The sequence below is a fragment of the Hipposideros armiger genome, unplaced genomic scaffold, assembly GCF_001890085.2.
Source record: "Hipposideros armiger isolate ML-2016 unplaced genomic scaffold, ASM189008v1 scaffold_11, whole genome shotgun sequence".
In the NCBI taxonomy this organism is placed as follows: domain Eukaryota; kingdom Metazoa; phylum Chordata; class Mammalia; order Chiroptera; family Hipposideridae; genus Hipposideros; species Hipposideros armiger.
The window spans coordinates 5,495,619-5,518,297 of record NW_017731361.1 but is presented as its reverse complement, the minus strand read 5'-3'; the positions used below and the strand labels follow the sequence as shown (position 1 = coordinate 5,518,297).

Here is a 22,679-nt window from a genome sequence, read left to right as displayed (position 1 = left end):
AACATAGTACTGTAAGATAATTTTGTAGAAAGTGTTAACTGTGATAAAAAAAAGTATCTGGCTTATTTGTAGAGGAAATTAATATACAAATAGGTTTCTTTGTCCTTTGGTTTCAGAAAAAAATGTTCTTTTCTCTTATTCCATGTCACTGTATCACAATTACTAAATAAAACATTTCTCCTCTTTCACTCTAAATAGTTTCAGGAATTAAAATACCTCTTGAATAAACTGTTCCACCGACACCTTCTCACTGCAACTCTTTTCTGTATATTTTTTAAATACCCATAGCTCGAAAAACAAAGAAAAAGATAAAAGGAATTCAGCAGGCCACTGCAGGAACCTCCCAAGAAACTGCTGAAAATCCTAACAAAACAATAGTTCCTGCAGCGTTGCCGCAGCTCACCCCTACCCTGGTGTCCCTGCTGGAAGTCATTGAGCCCGAGGTGTTATACGCGGGGTATGACAGCACCGTTCCAGATTCCTCGTGGCGCATCATGACCACACTTAACATGTTAGGTGGACGGCAAGTGATTGCAGCCGTGAAATGGGCAAAGGCGATACCAGGTAAGATGCAAAAGATGACACAGCTAAGGCACAAACCTTTGTATTTTCCTTCCTTTAAATTAGAGTTGACATGCACTATTGTATTAGTTTCAGGTGTACAACACAGTGATTCTACATTTTTACACCTTACGATGTGATCACCACCATATGTCTAGTAACTTTATCTGTAACCATACAAAGTAAGATGTCGTTGACTCTATCTTGTGTTGTGTGTTCTATCGCTGTGACTTATTTTATAAGGAAGTTTGTACATCTTACTCCCCTTTACTGTTTTCATCCATCCTCCACCTCCCCTGGCAACCAGAGTTTGTTCTTTTGTACCATGATCTGTTTCTTAAACAGAAACACTCTGGTTCTTTATCATCCGGGTCCCATGATGTATATTGTTTTTCATACTCAGTTATGGGGAAGAGCCAGGTAAATATGGAAGAGTCTGTAATAAAATTTTTACACTGCTCCCTGCTTTACAGATTATTACTCAAAGCATAGTCATTTCAGATAGGAAGATATAAGAATTAGAATTTCATACTTTTATAGTTAAATGGGGGAAGAAAATGTATTTCCCTTCAATGTATCACTTTTAAAAATCAGGTTATTTGTAAAATTGGGAAAAATCAGGCATGGTGACACTTTGTCAAAACATACTGACGTAGAATGATTTCAACTCTTCACTCCATAAAATGGTGCACATTTAATGTAAATTTTAACTTTTACGATAGTTTGAAATAAAAGTTCCCCTTTCGGAACTTAATGTGGAATAGCACAGGTCCATGTTAGAGGGGAACTGGTTAGAGACAAAACTTGGATGAAGTGACCTGACCTCCTATCTGCCCTACCCTTCAAGGGGGAGAGAGGTCTAAATATCAGGAGAAATTTGTCGTTGAATTCATTAAATGAATACTGTCCCAAACCAGGACTCCCAAGCCAGGACTCTGGCTTGCTGCTTTACTATTTAGTTTCTTTACTTCAATAGGCAAAAGGTGAGAAAAGCGGGCTTGTTTTTGAACACTGAGACCATTTGCTGCTCCATTTCCTCTGTTAGCAGTCCCCCAAAACAAAGCTAATACATATGCGGTCTTTGGTATCACCAGCTTTTCCTCACACCTTTATTTCTCTTAATTTAGGATTCAGGAACTTACACCTGGATGACCAAATGACCCTACTGCAATATTCATGGATGTTCCTCATGGCGTTTGCCCTGGGATGGAGATCCTACAGACAAACAAGTGCAAACTTGCTGTGTTTTGCTCCTGATTTGGTTGTTAATGAGTAAGTCATTTGTGAGTCATTTTACCTGTATTCATAGTATTTTTAACCAGCTGATATTTTCCTGGGACACTGCTGCTACTGTGATAATTCAGGACTGAGTCGGTGCTGCCAGCTATGATGTGCAGCGAATGTACCTGGGGCAGCCTTACTGTCCCAGGACGTGTTTAACGGTATTAAAGAGTGAGCATCTCGGGGGTCAAGTTTGCAGCAAGTACAAAGGAACCTTGTGGTGGCATGGTCTTAATTACATAACCCTATTCCAAAAAGGAAAAGGAGCATGATACAATTCAATTCCGGTTGATGTCACTTCAGTAGGGATCATCACAGATGAGGACAGGTAGGCTGAGGGGTGGAGGGTGCAGACCAGAAACAAGAGGTGTCTCTGCATGGGCCTCACTCGATATTTATGACTTGGAAAGAACATGGGAACAAGAATTACTTTAATTGGGAGAGAAGCAACCAAACTTGAAGACTATCCATCAGCTCTTCTCTGGTTTAGGTGGTTTAGGAAGGAATGAATACTTCCGGTGTCCATTCCCCCTTCCCTTACCTCACTGACATCGTTTCCGAGCTCTTTTTCTGCTACCAATGTATCCTCCATTGTGCTGACTAGTTTTTCTTCCTAAAGCCGAGTTTGATCATATCACCTATTTCCCCAACACACAGATGTCCTCTGTCTCCTCACTGACCGGCCAGCACACGAGCACGCTTTCGGGCTTTCCAGACCTGGCCTCCCTCCGCCTCTCGGCCCTCACACACTCATCCTTCCCACTCCGGGGATCCATTCTTCAAACATATGCCATTCATGTCACTACATAAGACCGCTCTGTTATAGATCCCAACCAAGCTCTTCTCACGGTCTACCTTGCATTACTACTTGTGCCCACAGCTAGCCTCCTTTACTAGAATACAAACGGAGTTCACACACACTCGCATACCCATGGTCTTAGAGTGAAAAATGAAGAGGATTGGTGTTTGTGTAAAAAAAGATGGATATTTATTTAATTGTGAGCTCTGGGTATTTACTGTTGATAGGGTTTCAAAAAATTAATGAAATCTTAAACCACATTAAAATAGTTGCATTGCACTCTATGTGAGTCAAGCATCACTAGTACTTTGTGTTCAGTTGTGGATGCCATATTAAAAGTAACAGTGACAACTTTAAATATCTAAAGGGACAAGGAGTTTGGAAAGTAACATCAGTTGATGAAAGAGATATTTGGAGGAAAGAGAAACTAGACTTGAGAGCAGTGAGGACAGCCTAGAGATACTCTGTGCAGATAAAGCAAACACTCTGTTATCTCTTGGGTGTGCCAGGCTCAAAAAGGATGGGTAGAAATTACAGAAAAGCGTCTGTCTGAGCTGGGTGTTAGTGGGAGGGGCTGCCTTATGATATAGTCAGCTGGCAAGTCAGGGATTTCAAAGGAAATTCTTAGCTATTATGCAAGAAGCTGCAAGTAGGGCAGTCATTCTAGATTGAGGACAGATCCTTTTTGTAGTACTACTAGGTAATTCCAAGACCATGTATCTGGCAGAATAAATGGGAACCATTTAAAGCAGAGATTTCAGGTATCCTCTAGTAGGCTGCTGAACTATTTGGTGTTTCTCTTCCAACACAGTATTCACTCAGTGGTGTATGACTACTTACCAAGTGTCCGACGCTATATTAGGAGTTTGAGCTGTAATAGTGAACACAACACATGAAGCCCCTGCCAACATTCGATGGGAAAATCAAATAAATGACCCACATAATTGTGGTCATGATATAATACTGTGACTGAGGGGCAGGGAGAGGGCTATGTGCTACATGAGATTTGGGGACCACGGAAGATCTAAAGAGATGAGCAATAAATAGAACAAGCTGTGAGAAAGGTAGGGCGTCCCAGCCAGAAGAACTAAGTGTGAACCATGGCATATGTGAGGAACTAAGAGAGAGTCACGGAGAAGATTGTGTGAGTGAGTTTAGAGAAGTGGACAGGGTTGGAGTCAAGCAGACTCTTGTAGGCCCTGATAAGAGTTTAGATTTTATTCTAGGAGCAAAAAACCAGTGAAGGGTTTCATGAGGGTAACATGATGGAAAATGGACAAGAAATACTCATCATCCCCCTAGTATGTTGCCTGGTGCATATGAGCGAAGAACTACGAGTATACCAGAGAACAAGACAGACAAGGTTCCTCACCTTTACCACTTACACACTAACTAGCTGGGGAGACACAGATAACCACCAAGTGAATAAAATAATTTCAGACTCCAAGTTTTTACTAGAGAGAGGTCTGTTTCAGATAGGGCAGCTAATGACTCCTTGGAGGAGGTGTTATTTGAACTAAGTGAGACCTGAAAGAGAAAGACCAAGCCTCATAGTGAGAAACAAGATGACAAGAAGCATGTGAAATCTACATACTGCAACCTTTGTAGACCCAGAAAGGGCCGCCTCTCTGTCCTCAGCTAACAGGCACAGCCGCGTGCTTGGCCAGACCAGGTCAGGTCTCCACACAGACACTCAAGGTGCCTGTGTCAGAGAAAGAAGTCACCTGGACTGCTGCCAAAAAGAGGACAGTTCAAACCACTGCCTCACAATTGAACCAGATTCAAGTTGTATGATCAAATTATAAATTAACTGATAAATATATGTAGCTTATATGTAAACTCAAAGACATTTAAAATCTCTAAATACTTGTTCCTCATTTCAGAATCCAACCATGCTTATTTATGGTCACTTTCTTAAAAAGGAATTTGAAGTAATTTAATTGCGGTTAAAACCGAGTGGACAGTTATACGAAATACCAATTTACCCTTTTATAAAATTTATGTAATTCAGAGTTTTTATTTTGGCAACACTCAAATTTAGATTTAAACAGTCACAGCATAACCCGATCCTGCCACCTACGTTCCTTACCTAAAGTAGGAATTATAGAAAAAAATTTTCTCAGCTCTATTGGAGGATAAACGGCTCATGCGAACACTCGTTTGGAAGAGGCCGTTCTGACGTCACACTCTGTGTGTGTGTGTTGAGCTGGGCAGGCCTCCTGCTCTTGTCGTTCAGCTCACCGTTTCCATGCTGATCTGGTGTCTGTGATAGGCAGACCTGGGCTGTCAGAAAGTGTACATTCAAGTTCTGACCATCTAGGTAACTGTAAAAGTCTCTCATCATTGTCCTTAGGTCAGAATGTGGTGGTTTTTTACAGCCAACTAGAATGATTTCTTACTTTACTACACTATAACTTTGTCAAAACTACCATGCTAAGAAAGTAAAGGAGAAAAAGATACCTCCCAGAAAAGGAATGCTTAATTGCTGTTAGGAAGATGGGGAGGGTGCCTCTTTGGAAGAGCAGATTTTAAATTTGAAGAGTCATGTGAACTCCTCTGTAATCGCTTTATCAGTATACAATTCATGTCTGGTTTATTTTATAGGAAAGTAACCCTTCTATTTTCTCTGTTAAGTCCAAGATCACTTTCGGTTAGAAACTTGAAGTATTTTAAAAACCATGAACCGGGCACAATTTCAGGCTCTTAGCATCCTTTAAAAAACTAGGAAACCTTAGAGACCTATTTGAAAATTGTAGATGTGATCATGACTATTTAGAATCCGAATTGAGAATTTATTTGGTACCTTTAGTTAGGAGAAGATTCAGTCACACATTGTCTGTCAGAGGCAGATTTTGGGGTTTCAGAAAGCCTACTAGAGTCGAATTCTAGTTCTGACCCTCTGCGTAACTATAAACAGTATTGCTTACAGTTGCTTTTCGAATGGAATGCTGTGAAGAAAAAAAACCTTGACTTTTAAATGATAGGCTCTAAAACTGTGGTCTAGTTGGCCATATTCAAATGCTACCATAAAACATTGATTTAAATGAGCAAGTGGTAATAAATTCTGCAGAATAAATAATACATGGCATGCACGATAAATAATTTCTCCAAAGTAAAATTAGGTTATTCAGTAGTCTTTTCAGATGCTCTAAACCCAGGAATGAGTTTAAGGAACGTATCCAAAATTCTGATCTGGGGGGAATTAGCATTCATAGTAATAGTCAGGTTTTTCTTTATGAGTTCAGTTTTGCAAAATAAAACCAAAAAAAAAAAATGTACTTTTCTGGAACAAGCACTATTTCTTTCTAATTCAAACACTGATATTTGTCTTTCACAGGCAGAGGATGACTCTACCCAGCATGTATGACCAATGTAAACATATGCTATTTGTTTCCTCTGAGTTACACAGGCTTCAGGTATCTTATGAAGAGTATCTCTGTATGAAAACCTTACTGCTTCTCTCTTCAGGTTTGTAGAACACATATTCACTTCTAAATATGTCAAAAGCATGAAATATAGAAACAAAGGTTCATTTGTATGCATAGCACTAATAATTATACCAAGTCTACTACTATCTCCTGCTAGTCAGATAGATTTTCATCAATGTGCAATTTTAGAAAGGCACAGCCAATGAGACCAAGATTAATAAGACAGATGTCATGGAGAAATAGGTATATGAGCTGCACAGGGGTCTCTGGTGATCTAGAAAATGCACAGATTTCCTCCTTTCTTCCTGTGAGCTTTGCTAACACCTTTAGGAGACAAGACACACCCCACAAAAGGTGTGCTTGGTGACTTCCTCTATTGGTTAATGCAGCATTAGAGTTGGACTGTTGGGCAGAGGTAGTCTATCTAGAAAACAGCAACAAGGGTTTATAAAACCTTCAAAGGTTAGATCAAGTTATTGGTATATAAACTTCAGTGAGACTACTTTCAGCTAGCAGAGACATTATTTAGTTAAAATTAGAAAGTTTTTGAAGAATATAAAGGATCCTGTCTGTATTAGTGAAAATATGGCATTCTAAACTACTAATAAAAGAATGTGAGCCAGTAGGTATTATAAACTTTAGGCCATTCCAGTAAAATAATACTATTTCCACATACAATAAATACATTTGCAATTTTAAAAGTCTGTTCCTTAGTAATTGTGGTTTCCAGGTTGTCAAATAACTTTAAGCTCTGGATGTTGCAGTAACTCAGCTTTCATACTATCTTTGTTCTACACAAAGTTGTCCCATGTTTATGGTTTTAAGGAGTATTAATAATATTAAAGCAAGAGAATTTTCCATAACCCATGAAAAAAATCTAAAGGTAAAGATTATTGCTAGAGACTCTTAAGGTTACCCACAGCAGTACACTCGTCAAAGAAGTGAGCTTGGTATTATATGAGTAAACGAAGTTCTGATCATGATTTTGATTGGTTCGTATTTTGGCCCTGACTTATACCTGGATATTATCAATCTTCTAATAAGTAAAAAAAATGATGGTTAAAGTTTTATACATACCAGACTCACTGAGCTAGATGTATATGGAATCACAAGGATGACAATATGTACCTTAAGATATAATTCGACTTCTACTACTCTGATAGATTAGTGGAGTAGTACCCTAATCTAAGTGCAGGCGGGAACCCAGAGGGGGGTAAGCTGCACTCTGAAGCTAGCTTTCTCTTAGAGGGTATTTGCAGAGCCTGGTTAGTGTATTTAGTAGTTTTAAAGACAGGGTTGGACATACAATTGAAATTGAAAAAACAATGGATGGGTCTAAACATGTTAGACACATTTCAAGAGATATTTAAACTGAAATAAATTCAGCTGAAATAATAAATCTGTACAAATAGCGAAATACAATTGTTAAATGCATGTGTGTGGTATGTATGTATGTAAATGAAAGGCTAAGAGGCATGACTGAGGGAGGTCTGAAACAATGCTTCACAACTTCAAATTTTCATGTCACAATGAACATAAAAAATAGCATTTGTACAGCATAGCACACTGTGGCAAATGAATAAGGCAGCTTGCAACCAGCATAGCAAATCATTACCTTAACACATTCACAGTACACCAGCTGTAAAAAGCTCGGGTCTAACATAATCATCAGAGATCAGAAAATGAAAGGTGAAAAACAACAGGAAAAGACATTATACAAAGAGATAATGGCTAAATCTTTTAAAAGACACCAAACCCTATATCCAGGCAGTGCAATGAATTCCACATAGTATATTAATAAAATCCAGCTGACTGAACAGAAAGGTTAATCAGAAAATCAATGAACAGGCAGAGAAAAAAAATCTTCAAAGGAGAGGCAATGTAATGGAACAGCAATTGAAAAAAATGGAATGATGTTTTTCAAAATGGTAAGGAAAAAAAATGAAAATGGACTTCCAATTTCAGTTCTGACAAGTAAACAGCTTGGAAGTTATCACACCTATCCTCACAACAAGAAAAAGCTGAACATACTGAAAATAGAGCCTTCTCTTAGATCCATGAGAGAATTGAGGTCACAAGGCAAAGGACCACCTCAAAATCTAGAGAAACAAGCCAATACAGAAAAGCACAGTCAAGGTCAGCTTACTGGGAACAGCAGCTACTACAGCCAGTAACTGGTAGGAACACTTACGGTAATTTTGATGAATTCTGGAGACCAAATGAGGAATAGCTGGAGAGTTAAAAACTCTTGGGACCCAGTCTTTGGGGGGAGGGGGTGTCCCCCCATACTTCCTTGGAGCTTACCTCCAGAAGCCCGACCATGTTCTCATGGTGAAGATCAGAGAAAGAGCCCCTCATGTTTCTGCCCTCTAAAGGGAAACTTGCAACAGAGCTTTATCTGACCTGGGGGAAGGACCAATAGATAAAGAAAAAGGGGGCTGGAATTATCATATAAGGGAGAAGAAAAAAACAAAAACAAAAACTCAGAAACACTTCTGAAGTACACAGCCCCGGGACCGACCGGGCCTACTAAAAAACTGATATATATGTCGTAAAGGCATAAAACAGCCCCCACCCCCAGCACCTTCCCACCATATCAGCAGGGCTGCAGTATAATAGCGGGATTACAGTGGGGAGAGCTGCACAGCACAGCTACTTAAGAAGTTCTTAGGGAAACCCAAGGCCAAGGAGGAGGGGGGGGGGGCGGGGAAGATAAAAACAAGGAAACTGAAACCTCTTAACGCCTGCAGCAAACATTTAACACAGCCCAGTCCCATAGCCAGATTAACATAAAAATCTCACACTGAAAGCCTAATTACTTCAGTTTCGACACATCATTTCCACCTTTCAGCAGAAAAACTACAAGGAAAAATGCAGAACAAACATAAGAACAAGATGTAGATACATGGCACAGATGTGGTAATTATCAGATAGGGAATTTAAAATAACTGATTAATATGTTAAGGGCTCTAATGGAAAAAGTAAACAACATGCAAGAACACATGGGTAATGTAAGCAGAGAGATGGAAATTTTAAGAAATAAAAGGAAATACTAGAAATTAAAAATACTGGAAAGGAAATGAAGAATGCTGTTGATGGTCTCATCAGTAGACTGGCCATGACCAAGCAGAATCACTGAGCTTGAAGACAGTCAATAGCCAGTTACCAAACTCAAATGAGAGAGAAAAAAGAATTAAAAAAAAAAAAGACATTTAAGAACAGTAGGGAAATTACAAAAGGTGTAACATACAAATAATGGAATGGAAAAAATATTTGAAGTAATAATGGCTAAGAATGTCCCAAAATTAATGACAGACACCAAAATACACATCCAGGAAACTCAGAAAACACCAAAGATAAGTACCAAAAAATGTACACCTAGGCCTATTTTACTCAAACTGCAGAAAACCAAAAATAAAGAGGAAATCAAGACAAATGAAAACTGAGAGAATTAGTCACTAGTAGACCTGCCTTTCATAGAAAGTTAAAAAAAGTTCTTCAGAGGAAAGGAAAATGGTACAGGTCAGAAACGTGGATCTAAATAAAGGAAGGGTGCTAGAGAAGGAAGAGTTGAAGATGAAATTTTATTTTTCTTAATTGATCTAACACATAACTGTTTAATAACAGCAGTATAGTGGGCAATTACAACATATGGATAAGTTAAATGAATGACAGCAGTGTTAAAAGGGATGGAAGGCAGGAATTGGGAACGCGCTGTTTTAAGGAGCCTGTGCTACCCGAAGTGGCGTAGTAGTATTTGAAAGGAGATGTAGATTACAGATGACCCTCGAACAGCACAGGTTTGAACTGTGCAGGCCCACTTTTATGCAGATTTTTTTCAATAAATACAGTTGGCCCTTTGTATCCATGGGTTTCACATCCTCAGATTCAACCAACCGCAGATCAAAACTATTTTTACATTTCCAACCGCAGTTAGTTGAATTGGTGGATACAAAGGGCTAACTCTTGAATCCAAAGTTCTATGTGGCTTTTCGATTGCACGGGGTGGGTCAGCACGCCAATGCCCACCTTGTTCAACGCCTGTGTTGTATACTGCAAATTCTAGGGCAACCGCTAAAGACAATTTTAAATAGAAGTAGTAATTGGTATACTGAAAGAAAAAATATATGAAATGCTCAATGAAAACTAGAAGAGGCAGAAAAAGAGATTAAAGAGGAAACAAGTGCAGTGAGTAGAAGTTACAAACATAGTAGATATTAATCCAAATATATCACACATTGCTTTACATTTGAATGGTCTAAATATACCAATAGTTTTTTTTTTTAATGAAGGTGAAAATAAAATTTGCCACCACAGATCCTCAATAAAGTATTCTCAAAAGACATTAGGCTAAGGGAAAGTAATCCCATCTTTAAGAAGGAAAAAAGAGCAAAGTGGTAAATATGTAGATACTGTTATTTTATACAGTAAATGTTAGTTTAAATGTAACATTGTCTTTGGTGGTTTAAAAAACTAGAACTAAAGTACACAATAATTACAGGCAATCAAAAATGAGACTGATAAATTAAGAATGAGAGTTAAAGGATGACAACTGGAAATAAAAATAATATACAGCATATTAAACCATTGGGAGGGGGATAATGTGGTAAGAAAAAACCCAAAACAATGAAAGAAAAGGGGGCGGGGGGGGAAGCATAAACAAAAAGCATTATAAGAGAAAGTAACAAATAGGTGGTACAAATAAATTCAAATATATCAGCAATTTCACAAGAGAGCTATCTAAATAAAGGTATTTAATGGCTGAAGTAAAAGGATATACTTATACATGGTAAAACCCAGTGATGGCAAACTTTTTCTATAACGGGCCAGATGGTTTTTAGGTTTCCGTACAGTCTGTTATAGCTACTCAACTCTTCCCCTTGTGGCACGAACACGGTCACAACAATACTTAAAGAAAACTGGCCTGGCTGGCTTCCAGTCAAACATTATTTACAGACACAGGTTGCAGGTGGGATTGGTCCACAAGCCATAGTTTGCTGACCGCTGCTTTAACCAAAATAAAGCTGAAGCAGCTACATTATTATCAAAATAGAGTTTAAGGCAAAAAAAAAAAATATTCTATATTTAAAAATACCCATTACATAAAGCATTCACCAGGAAAATAATTCTAAATATATGGCCTCCAACTACATAAAGCAAAAATTCATGGAACTACGAGCATAATTTGGGATGGATGAAATTCTTTTTAATATAAATGTTGAATATGGCTTCTCCCATATCATTTTAGAATTACAGTAACCAGCAGGAAGAAAATTATAAATAATCACTATTTTTAAAATTAGCAATAAATAAGTTATCTGTAACATAACTAATGTGTGAAATTAATCCATCACTAACATGGTAGGCTCTTACTATAGGTTTTTACCACTCCTGATTAAGTGGCCTTCATTTTCACATTAATACTGACATCTCAGAAGTGCTAAGTATTGCTTTATGGAATCAAAACATTTTCATATGTGTTCTTTGTTCTAATCCTAATCAAAATCCAGTGAGAGTGATACCACATTTTAAAAAATGAAGGATAAAAATCATATGACCCTCGTAGTAGATGCACAAAAAACATTTGACAACATTCAACATGCATGATAAAAGCTCTCAACAAAGTGAGGTACAGAGAAAACATATCTCAACATTAAGTAAAGGCCATATGTGACAAATGCACAGCTAACATCATACTCATGGGGAAAAGCTGAAAGCTTTTTCTCTAGATCAAGAACAAGACAAGATGCCCACCCTCACCTCTTTTACTCAGCAATGCCTTGGACAGCCAGAACAACTAAGACAAGAAAAGGAAATAAAAGGCATCCAAATAGAAAAGGAGGAAGTAAGACTCACTATTTGTAGATGCCGTGATATTGTGTATTGAGAACCCTAAAGATTCCACCAAAACACTGTTAGAACCAATAAACAAATCCAGTCAAGTTGCAGGATACAAAATCAATATACAAAAATCTGTTGTGTTTCTATACAATAGCAAACTAGTAGAAAGAGAAATTAGGAAAAACAATTCAATTTACAATTGCAATGAAAAGAATAAAATACCTGGTAATGAATTTAATCAAGGAGGTAAAAGACCTGTACACTGAAAACACTGGTGAAAGAAACTGAAGGAGATATAAATGGGAGGATACTCTGTGCTCGTGGATTGGAAGAATATTGTTAAAATGTCCGTACTGCTTGAAGCAATCTATAGACTCAGTGCAATCCCTATCAAAATTTCAATGGTGTTTTCCACAGAAATAGAACAAACAATCCTAAAATTTGTATGGAACCACAAAAGACCCAGAATAGCCAAAACAATCTTGAAGAAAAAATAAAAAGAAAACAAAACACAAAGCTGGAGGCATCACGATCCCTTGTTTTAAATAGTACTACAAAGTTATAGTAATCAAAACAGTATGTATGGCATTGGTGAAAAAATAAACACATAGATCAATGGAACAGAATAGAGAGCCTAGAAATTTATAGTCAGTTAATTTATGAAAAAGAGCCAAGAATATACAATGAGGAAAGGACAGGCTTCAATAAACGGCGTTGGGAAAACTGAACAGCCACACGCAAAAAAATGAAACTGGATCACTATCTTACACCACACACAAATATTTAGAATGGAAGACTTAAATCTATGACCTAAAACAACAAGCTCCTGGAAGAAAACATTGGTGGTATGCTCCTTGAACACTGATCTTAGCAGTGATTTTTTTGGGGCCTGACACCAAAAGCAAAAATAAATGAGTGGGACCATTTCAAACTAAAAAGCTTCTGCACAGCAAAGGCAACCTGCCAAATGCGAGACATTGAAAATTATATATTTGATAAGGGATTAACATCCAAAATACATGAAGAACTCATACAACTCAACAGCCAAAAAACAATCCAATTAAAAAATGGGCAGAAGACCTTTTACCGAAAACAACGTACAGATGGCTAACAAGTATATGAAAAGGTGGTCACCACCACTATCAGGGAAATGCAGATCAAAACCACAGTGAGGTATCACCTCACACCTCTAAGAATGGCTATCATCAAAAACACAAGAAGTAAGTGTTGGAGAAGGATGTAGAGAAAAGGGAACCCTCACGTACTGTTGGTGGGAAGGTAAACTGGTGCAGCCACTACAAACAACAGTGTGGAGGTTCCTCAACAGATTAAAAACAGAATTACCAGGGCCGGCCGAGTGGCACGATGGTTAAGAACTGGCTTGAGACGCCAGAGGTTCCCGGTTCAGATCCCACATATGAGGGCCTGTGACACTGCCCTCCACAGCTAAGATGCTGAACAACAGCTCAACCTGGAGCTGGGCTGCCATGAGTTGCTGGCGACAAGGGTAGGCTGCAGCCCCTGCTGCAGTGGGTTGCCATGGGCTACCGTGTGTAGCCAGCAGCCGCAGTGAGCAGCCAGCAGCCGCAGTGAGCGGTCATCCAGAAGCAGGCAACTGATCTGCCTCACCCGGGAAGAGCGCAATGATGGTGCCAACTTGGGCCAGTGAAGCAACATCCTCCACAACTAGACTGAAGAACAAAAAAGACAGCAACTTGTCTGTTACCCTTCCCCCAATTCCCTAGCGCTGTTCCCATCCCAATTCCCCAATAAAAATCTTTAAAAAAAAAAAACAGAATTACCATATGACCCATTAATTCCACTTCTGGGTATTTACCCAAAGAAAATGAAAACACTAACTCAAAAAGATAAATGTACTCCCATGTTCATTGCTGAAGTATTTTCAATAGCAAAAATATGGAAGCAACCTAAGTGTCCATCAGTGGATAAACAGATAAAGAAAATGTGATACATAACTATACACGTGTGTGTGTGTGTGTGTGTGTGTGTGTGTGTGTGTGTGATGGATTATTCAGCCATAATAATGAAGTTTGCCGTCTGTGACAACATGGATGGACAACCTTGAGGGAATTATGCTGAGTGAAATAGAGAAAGACAAATAACCCATATGATCTGACTTACATGTGGAATCTAATACAACAACAACAACAAGCTCATGAATACAGAGAACAGACTGGTGGATGCCAGAGGCCGGGGTGGGAGAAATGGGTGAAGTGGGTTAAAAAGTACAAACTCAGCAATAAAATGAACTCAGGATATAATGTACAGCATGGTGACTGTATTGTATATTTGAAAGTTGCTAAAATAGTCAATCTTAAATTTTCATCACAAGAAAAACTTTTTTTTGTAACAATGCATGGTAATGATGTTAACTAGACATTGTAGTGATTCTGCAGTATATCCAAATATCTAATCATTATGTTGTACACCTGAAATGAAGATAATGACAATTATGTCTAAATTTTAAAAAATAAAAAAATTTTAATCCAGTGAGAAAGACAGAGTAGGAAACAAATCCACAGGGCAAGTATGAATTAAATTAAGACTTCTTGCTCTGAAATCCACTGCTTTTCCTCTATGCGCTGAGAAATCCTGAAATCCAGAAATCTGCCCCACTTTGTATTAAACGTTTAGCTATGCGTAAATCTTGACCACCAAAGCCTTTTCCCCCAACCGTTATTAACACAGAGCTAGAGTTCCTGGGGGATACGTTTGGAAAATGTAACACTTTACAGAAGCCATAATCTCTGTAAGATTAAATGAAACCATGATTAACTATTCACAATTCTTACTAGTATCAGTTTTTGAAAAGTAATTAAGAAATTGATTTTATACCAAATTTATGATCCAGAATCATGTGGTATTTTCTATATTTCTAAGTTCATAGGGAAGGCAAATAGTTCCTCCCCAATAAGCATATACATAGGCTATGTTTAAAAAAAAGGGGGTTTTTTAGATTGAAATTCATATCAGCTCATTATGTTAACACAGTAATAAAATGTATTTAATGTTCTAACTGACTGGTGATATCACAGATATTCCAAGGTGGAAATGGTGGAATAAATACTGTTGTCGAAGCCTTCTATATGTCTGTACTAGAATTAAATTGAAGGGCAGAATGACAGCCATTATTTATTTGGTCTTCAAACCAGCTTTGTGAACTAGAAAGGAAGGTGTCACCACCAGCTCCATTTTTACAGATGAGAAACAAAGTGATTTACCCAAGTCCTCCAGTTTCCCATTATCCCATATTCTTTAGGCTGTAGTTTCATGGTCCTTTGAAAATGCTTATATTTTAACAGTGCATTAAGAGCATATAGACAAAGTCACGAAGTATGCTATGAATAATACTTGGATATATGAAAAGTTATCACAAGAAAATTCTCTAATTGACCATATCTTAATCTTTTAGTTCCTAACGAAGGTTTGAAGAGCCAAGAGCTGTTTGATGAAATTAGAATGACCTACATCAAAGAGCTAGGGAAAGCCATTGTCAAGCGGGAAGGAAACTCCAGTCAGAACTGGCAGCGGTTTTATCAACTGACAAAGCTCTTGGACTCCATGCATGAGGTAAGTGTCACACACAAATCCAAATATCAGAAGAATTTTCTGGGATATAAAGTATGTTCTAAATAGTGTATGTAATTATACACCAAGAGTTCTTTTTTCTTTTTTTTTTTGTATTTGTGGATATTGATGGTTTGAGTACAAGCTGTGAACTTCTGTGTGGCATACATTTTTCCTAAGGCCAATTAGGAAATTTAGTTTCATCTAATCGTGTGCATATAACATCATGATGCTACGTTTACAGAATTTAACCGCACTGTTACTTAAAATGTAGAATTCCGTTTTTGCATGATTAATCTAAAATTAGAATACATCCCTCATATATTATGGTATTATAGTACATCATGAAACACTTTTTTTAATTCCCTATAATATTATATACAATTTAAGGTATTCAAGATGTCTTTGGTACCTGAGTGCTCATATTATTTAACTTTTCTTTTTACATGATAAATTCCAGCAGAGATTGGTATATTCCATCCAGGTCAGATATTTAATAAAAAAAAAAAAAAAAAAAGGCCAAGAAGTATGAGATGTCCCTCAAATTTTTAAGACTAATCATTTACTGTATCTTCTCTCGCAGGTGGTTGAAAATCTCCTTCAATATTGCTTCCAGACATTTTTGGACAAAACCTTGAGTATTGAATTCCCAGAGATGTTAGCTGAAATCATCAGCAATCAGTTACCAAAATATTCAAGTGGAAATATCAAAAAGCTTCTGTTTCATCAAAAGTGACTGCCTTAACAAGAAAGGTTGCCTTAAGGAGAGTTGGCTTTATAGCTTTTATTGTACAAACTATCAATTTGTCCAATAGTGGTTTTGTTTTATTTTTCCTTTTTTGTTTATGTCTGGTTTTTGTTTTTGTTTTGTTTTAAATACGCACTACATGTGGTTTCTAGAGGGCCAAGACTTGGCAACAAAAGCAGTTGAGCCATCAATTTTCTGTGATGGGAAAAGTAGAAATTGATAGTTGGTGGATCCCAGAAACGAGCAACAACGATGGGGGGCTAATCTCCGCTGTCAGAGAAGGATGGCACCCAAACCACCAGTGCCCAGTCTGCGCAATGAACCTTCTGCTCATACTTTTCACAGTTGGCTGGACAAAATTTTCTAGACTTTCTGTTGGTGTATTTTCCCCCTGTATAGTTAGGATAGCATTTTTGATTTATGCATGGAAATCTGAAAAAAGTTTACAAGTGTATATGAGAAAAGGGAAGTTGTGCCTTTTATAGCTATTACTGTCTGGTTTTAACAATTTCCTTTATATTCAGTGAACTACGCTTGCTCATTTTTTTCTTACATAATTTTTGTATTCAAGTTATTGTACAGCTGTTTCAGATGGGCAGCTAGTTCATGGCTTTCCTAAATCAACTCTAAACATGAATCTTCTGTGTGAAAATGGGTTGGTGCTTCTCACCTGATGGCACTTTGCCATCAGAAGACCATAAAAATTGACTCAAATCTCCAGTATTCTTGTCAAAAAAAAGCTCTTATTTTGTATATATCTACTTCGGTGAAGAATAGGTTATGCAAATTAACCACCCTAACTGGTGTAGAGCACCTAGTCCAGTGACCTGCTGCGTAAACTGTGGGTGATGGTTGCAAAAGACTAATTAAAAAAAAACCCAAAAACTACCAGGAGGCCCTGTATCTAATCTGCAACAGTCAGATGGCAAGAAAGTCGATAAACTGTCTTTCAGGACCTTTTGTTGTAGTTTGTATAACTTCTTAAAAGGTATGATTCCAGATAACTAGCTGAAACACAGCTGAGAGATTTTAATCAGACCAAGAATTCCTCTCACTAAACTTTACTCCCCCAAATCAATCTCTAATATGGCAAAAGTGGCAGGACACCCATTTTCACATTCCCATCTGTCAATAATTGGTCTCTCTTTCCTAGTGGTCCAGGAAAGCTCAGCTACTGATTTCTGTGGTTTAGAAGTGTATGTCAGACTTCCGTGTTTGTAAAACTACACACCCCTCACATCCCTATGTGTGCCATAGAATTTAACAAAAGCCTTGTGAATTTCTCCTTCTGTCAAGAATTATCATTTTAAACAAGATAGAAGCTGTAGTAGCCCTTTCTGTGTGCACCTTATCAACTTTCTGTAAACTCAAAACTTATATTTACTAAGCCACAAGAAATCTGATTTCTATTCAAGGTGGCCAAATTATTTGTGTAATAGAAAACTGAAAAATCTAATATTAAAAGTATGAAACTTCTAATATATTTTTATATTTAGTTCTAGTTTCAGATATATATCATATTGGTATTCACTAATCTGGGAAGGGAAGGGCTACTGCAGCTTTACATGCAATTTATTAAAATGATTGTAAAATAGCTTGTATAGTATAAAATAAGAATGATTTTTAGATGAGATTGTTTTATCACGACATGTTATATATTTTTTGTAGGGGTCAGAGAAACGCTGATGGATGACCTATATGATGTATAGTGTATGCAAGCATTCATACAGGCAGCAGTGGTCTCAGAAACCAAACAGGTTTCTCTAGGCCTAGGGGAAGAAGGTGATGGAGACTGGCCCTGTGTGCAGTGAAGGTTGCTGAGGCTCCGTCCCACTCAGATCAGAGGAAGTAATCCTCTGCCTCCCAGAATGACCACCCTTCTTATTCCAATAGTGAGTCTGTCCACCCAGGTTTAGATTACTCAGTCTCCCTTTGTGCTAAAGTTGTGTTAACCGGAGACAGAAAGGTGGTGCTTCCATGCTTCAGGCACCATCTAATAGCAGGGTGACTTTCACATACAGCCTCTCCAACAGCTTAATAAAAACAGAGGCTTTAGAAGTTTGGCAATAATACGCATAGAGGTACCAGCAATATGTAAATAGTGCAGAATCTCATAGGTTGCCAATAATACACTAATTCCTTTCTATCGTACAAGACTTCTTTTCCAAACAAAATGACATGTTGACGTTTTCTTTGAATGCTTTTTGAATGTTATTTGTTATTTTTCAGTATTTTGGAGAAATTATTTAATAAAAAATGTAATAATTTGCTTTTTGAATGCTCTCTAAAAGGGAATGTTCCTTTTGTAATGGTTTAAATTGATCTCAAAGTATTTTAAGATGGATGTGAAATTTTTGGTGCCTAAGAAATACTGCTTGAATATTATCATCAATGACAGTGTTAAGTTTCAAAAAGAACTTCTGAAAGATAAATTATTGTTCATTTATAGAATGTTATATGGTTAAAACCAGAAAGCACATCACACAATCTTATTTTAGTCCCAACAACCTTGGCTCTTAAAAAGAGTTCAGTGAAAAAAGGTATGTGCACTTTGTTCTTAAAAAGAAGTCAGCTGACATTCATAGAACTATAGGAGGCTGTACAGTAAATGGAAAAAGCAGTGTCCTTTTTGAATATGTGAGAAAGAAAAAAGTTATCTTAATTATATTGTTCTTCTGAGTAGTTATGGATTTAAGTGCAAAAAGCTGGTGCTACTTGAAAGCAGCTTCATTTTCTTTGTATGTGGTATCTTGCCATCGCAAACGATTTCATTTCAGTGAGAACTTCAGTGAGAGTTGGTGACACGCCTAGGTGACTCACAACAAATTCTGAAAAGTACTTTTAATTACTGATGAAAAAAAGAGTGATCCTCTTGGTGTTTTTAGGCCTTGCTGTGTGATGCTATACAAGTGCTTTTGGGGGGGAATCTATACCCAATCATCTAAAACTATAGGAGGGGACCCTAAAAGAGCACCTACCTTCTCCTCGGGGGGTGGGGGGGATGGCAGCCCGAAAGGAAAACCAGCATGGTGAGTGTCCATGAAGAGCCTGATAACTAGCACAGGATTAGCTCTGGGCGTGCACACAGAGGAAAGCGACCTCACTTCAGGATTGGGCAGTGGGAGGGGTGAACCATGCCAATTGTCCTTATCTGTACAACCTATTATCATTAAGTCTTATCGTTTTCTAGTTCTCTGTTAAATACCCTAAAACTACATCATCATGCAATGAACAATATTATTAGACTCTGATCTGTCAAAATTCAAGAACCATGGCAGCCCTTGGTGAGATTTGCTGATCTTGGTTGGTCATTCGGAAGACGGTAGCTGTAGATGAATGTGTTTCTATGTGCCTGGTTTGAGAGGGGGAAAGGAAAATGAGCGTAAGGGGGACACTTGAACCACTTTGAGTGGAAGTTTCATCATTTCCCAGACTTATCCGTCAGCCTGGTCCACCAAAGACGAGTGAACAGGTTTTTGGGAAAGGATTAGCTTCTCTCTAGTAAATGCCTGAAAGGAGGATTTTATTTTCTGATGAAAGGCTCTATGAAAATACCCTCCTCAAATAACTTGCTTAACTACATATAGATTCAAGTGTGTCAATATTCTATTTTGTATATTAAACAAATGCTATATAATGGGGGCAAATCTATATTATACTGTGTATGGCATTATTAAGAAGCTTTTTCATTATTTTTTATCACAGTAATTTTAAAATGTGTAAAAATTAAAACCAGTGACTCCTGTTTAAAAATAAAAGTTGTAGTTTTTTATTCATGCTGAATAATAACCTCTAGTAAAAAAAAAATGTCTTTTTACCTACACAGTGAAATGTCAGACTGTAAAATCTTGTGTGGAAATGTTTAACTTTTATTTTTCATTTAAATTTGCTGTTCTGGTATTATCAAACCACACATTTGTACTGAATTGGCAGTAAATGTTAGTTAGCCATTTACAGCAATGCCAAATATGGAGAAACATCATAATAAAAAAATCTGCTTTTTCATTATGTGACTCCAACATGCTTTTGTAGAAATCGTGCAGTCCCAATTTTCCTACTTTTTTCTCTCCTTTTACTGAATGTAGAGTTATCACTCCAGATACCTTAAGATGCTAAAGTGGACATTTAAATGTCAACGTGGCATAAATTGAAAAGGAGCTTAACCCTGGCGCCACAGACCCAAAGCCCATCCCCTCCATCGCCTCCAGTGGTCATGTGCCAGTTCCTACAAAAGGGCACTGAGGGAAGAAGGCTCGCTCCCGAGGCTTCTCCAAAGATAACATCCTACCATGAAAAGGACATGTATGCAAACAAATATTATCTAGTCAAAAGTCTTACCTTCCTTATTTTAAAATCAACTTTTTCTCCCAGGAAAGTGCATAAATATTTGGCAACTATCATAGCAATGCTGCTCGATATAGACGATGAGGGCAGGAGGAAAAAGGGGTAAGCCAGCTGTCCTATACCATCTGTTCAGTATTTTCCAAAAACATTGTGTTCAGGTCATATCTGTGAACTGGATTATCCAACAAACTTTCAAGTGACCGCCATCACTAAGTATAAAGCATTATGATTTAAAAACCAAGTTTGCCTTATTCATCATATGTGCAGCAAGTCGATTTGCTACATACCTGCTATATGATAAATATTGAAGACAGAATATGGATAAGAGAAATACCATCACTACCCTCAGCCACTCAGCGTGTGACTGGAAACGTGTGTTTAACAGCACTCCTTTCCCGGTGTCCGGAAGTACAATGCAGAAATAGCAGACATGGCACCAATATGCATACACATAACTACTTTACTATTCACTTCCAGTATTAATCTTAGGTTTATAGAATGCCTTCACGGACATTATACCAGTTAATGCTTACCCAGTGAATGAATGAAATGAAAACCAATGCTGAGGAAGATATGAACTCCATTTTATATAAAAAAAGGAAACAGGCTCAGAGGTGTAAACCGGTTGCTAGCTAACGTGAAGTCTGAATGGAAAGGAATGAGGCCATTTACCATGTGTCAGAGAACACGGCTCTGGTCTACAAGCCTCTCAGGGAACTGGTTTTGTTTTTCTGTTTTTAAATTAAGTGTTTTACATTTACTGACCACTTACTATGTGTCAGGCATTATGTTTCAATATATGATCTCAGTTAAATTGAGTGACCCTAAAAAGTTACAATGGTAGGCTACTAACCTCAATGCATTTACATGAGGAAACTGGCTTATAAGAGCTGAGTGGTAATTTGCTAAGGGCCACAAAGCTTGGATGTGGTTAAGTAGGCCCTGTTTTGTTTTTTTAAACACTGGGCATCTGGCTCTAAAGTCCATGCTCTTAAGCACTACTGACCAATTATTAATATGAAGCTCCTAACTAGATTAAATGAACCCATATTGAGCATTATGTGTCATGTGTCAGGCCTCTCGGCAAGATCTCATTTAATCTAATTCCTTCTGCTACCATATTAGTTTTGACTTCGACATTTAACAATGATATTTCCTTCTCTTAAAAACCTGTGTCCTATCCCCTGGGGAGGTGGATGGTGAAAAACAGTAGCTTCCCAGAGATGACAATACCCTTTGGTTTGTCAAATATACAACAAGGAAACCTGTCTCACCAATACCTACAGGAAAGTCAGCAAACATTTCTTCAAGTGATGTGAGCATACAGGCTACATTCCAAGTTGTTTATAAATGAAAACTGATGCAAGTCAAAGTTTATTCTCGCTTGGTAGGTACAGGAAAAGCCAGACTTGTGGTGTAGAAGAGAGGTCAAAAAGACAAAGGCATTTATACTAGTTGAATATTTTTTAGACCTTCATCTATTCTCTCTTACTTAGCAGTCAGTGGCTCTTAACAGCATTAATGACTTCATAGCATTTTCTTTGGTGAGAGAACCCAGCTCTTTTTCTATCAGGCTTCCATTTCCTAGTTAAAATGAAACACTACTTTGGTAGGGAAACATTTTTACTTTACTTGGGTACAGACATGTGAATCTCAGAACAAGAGTTCATGTAGATCACATCAGACACCCACCAAACTCCCCTACCTCTATCCAGTCCACGAATAAGGGACAATTTATACTCTGTTCATCTCCTGTACCTCACCAGAAACAGTCAATAGAGTAATAACGTGTACACCATGTACATAAACCATGAGCTTGTTTATGAACGTGGCATTGCATCAAGTGCTGTCTCTGACTGTACACGGGGCTACGCTGGAGAGAAGAATCGAAGCCACCCACAACCATTAGGATTGTTTGCTGGGACTGCAAGGAATTGAGAGAAGAAGAAAACTCTTTCCAAGTGGGGGGAAAGAGGAGTTAGTATCTAAAACCAAAGGTTGATGAACATGAGGCTATGTCATAAATGTTTCCTGATCAGTTTCACTCCCCATGCTGTGGCAGGCATGCTAGGATGAGCCAATTCAGAGA

At 37.8% G+C, this 22,679-nt stretch overlaps 1 protein-coding gene across 7 annotated transcripts in view; it reads left to right on the top strand.

Moving 5' to 3' along the window:
• NR3C1 (nuclear receptor subfamily 3 group C member 1) overlaps positions 1–20,251 on the top strand; it is a 103,610-nt gene extending 83,359 nt beyond the window's left edge. For all 7 annotated transcript variants that reach the window (XM_019663296.1, XM_019663322.1, XM_019663342.1 and 4 more), the window contains exons 5-9: positions 289–564; positions 1,689–1,833; positions 5,979–6,109; positions 15,344–15,501; positions 16,082–20,251. In XM_019663296.1, the coding sequence (XP_019518841.1) occupies positions 289–564; positions 1,689–1,833; positions 5,979–6,109; positions 15,344–15,501; positions 16,082–16,234 (863 nt within the window). In that variant the 3' untranslated portion in view covers positions 16,235–20,251. The remainder of the gene's footprint in view (positions 1–288; positions 565–1,688; positions 1,834–5,978; positions 6,110–15,343; positions 15,502–16,081) is intronic.
• Positions 20,252–22,679: the final 2,428 nt, after the last annotated feature.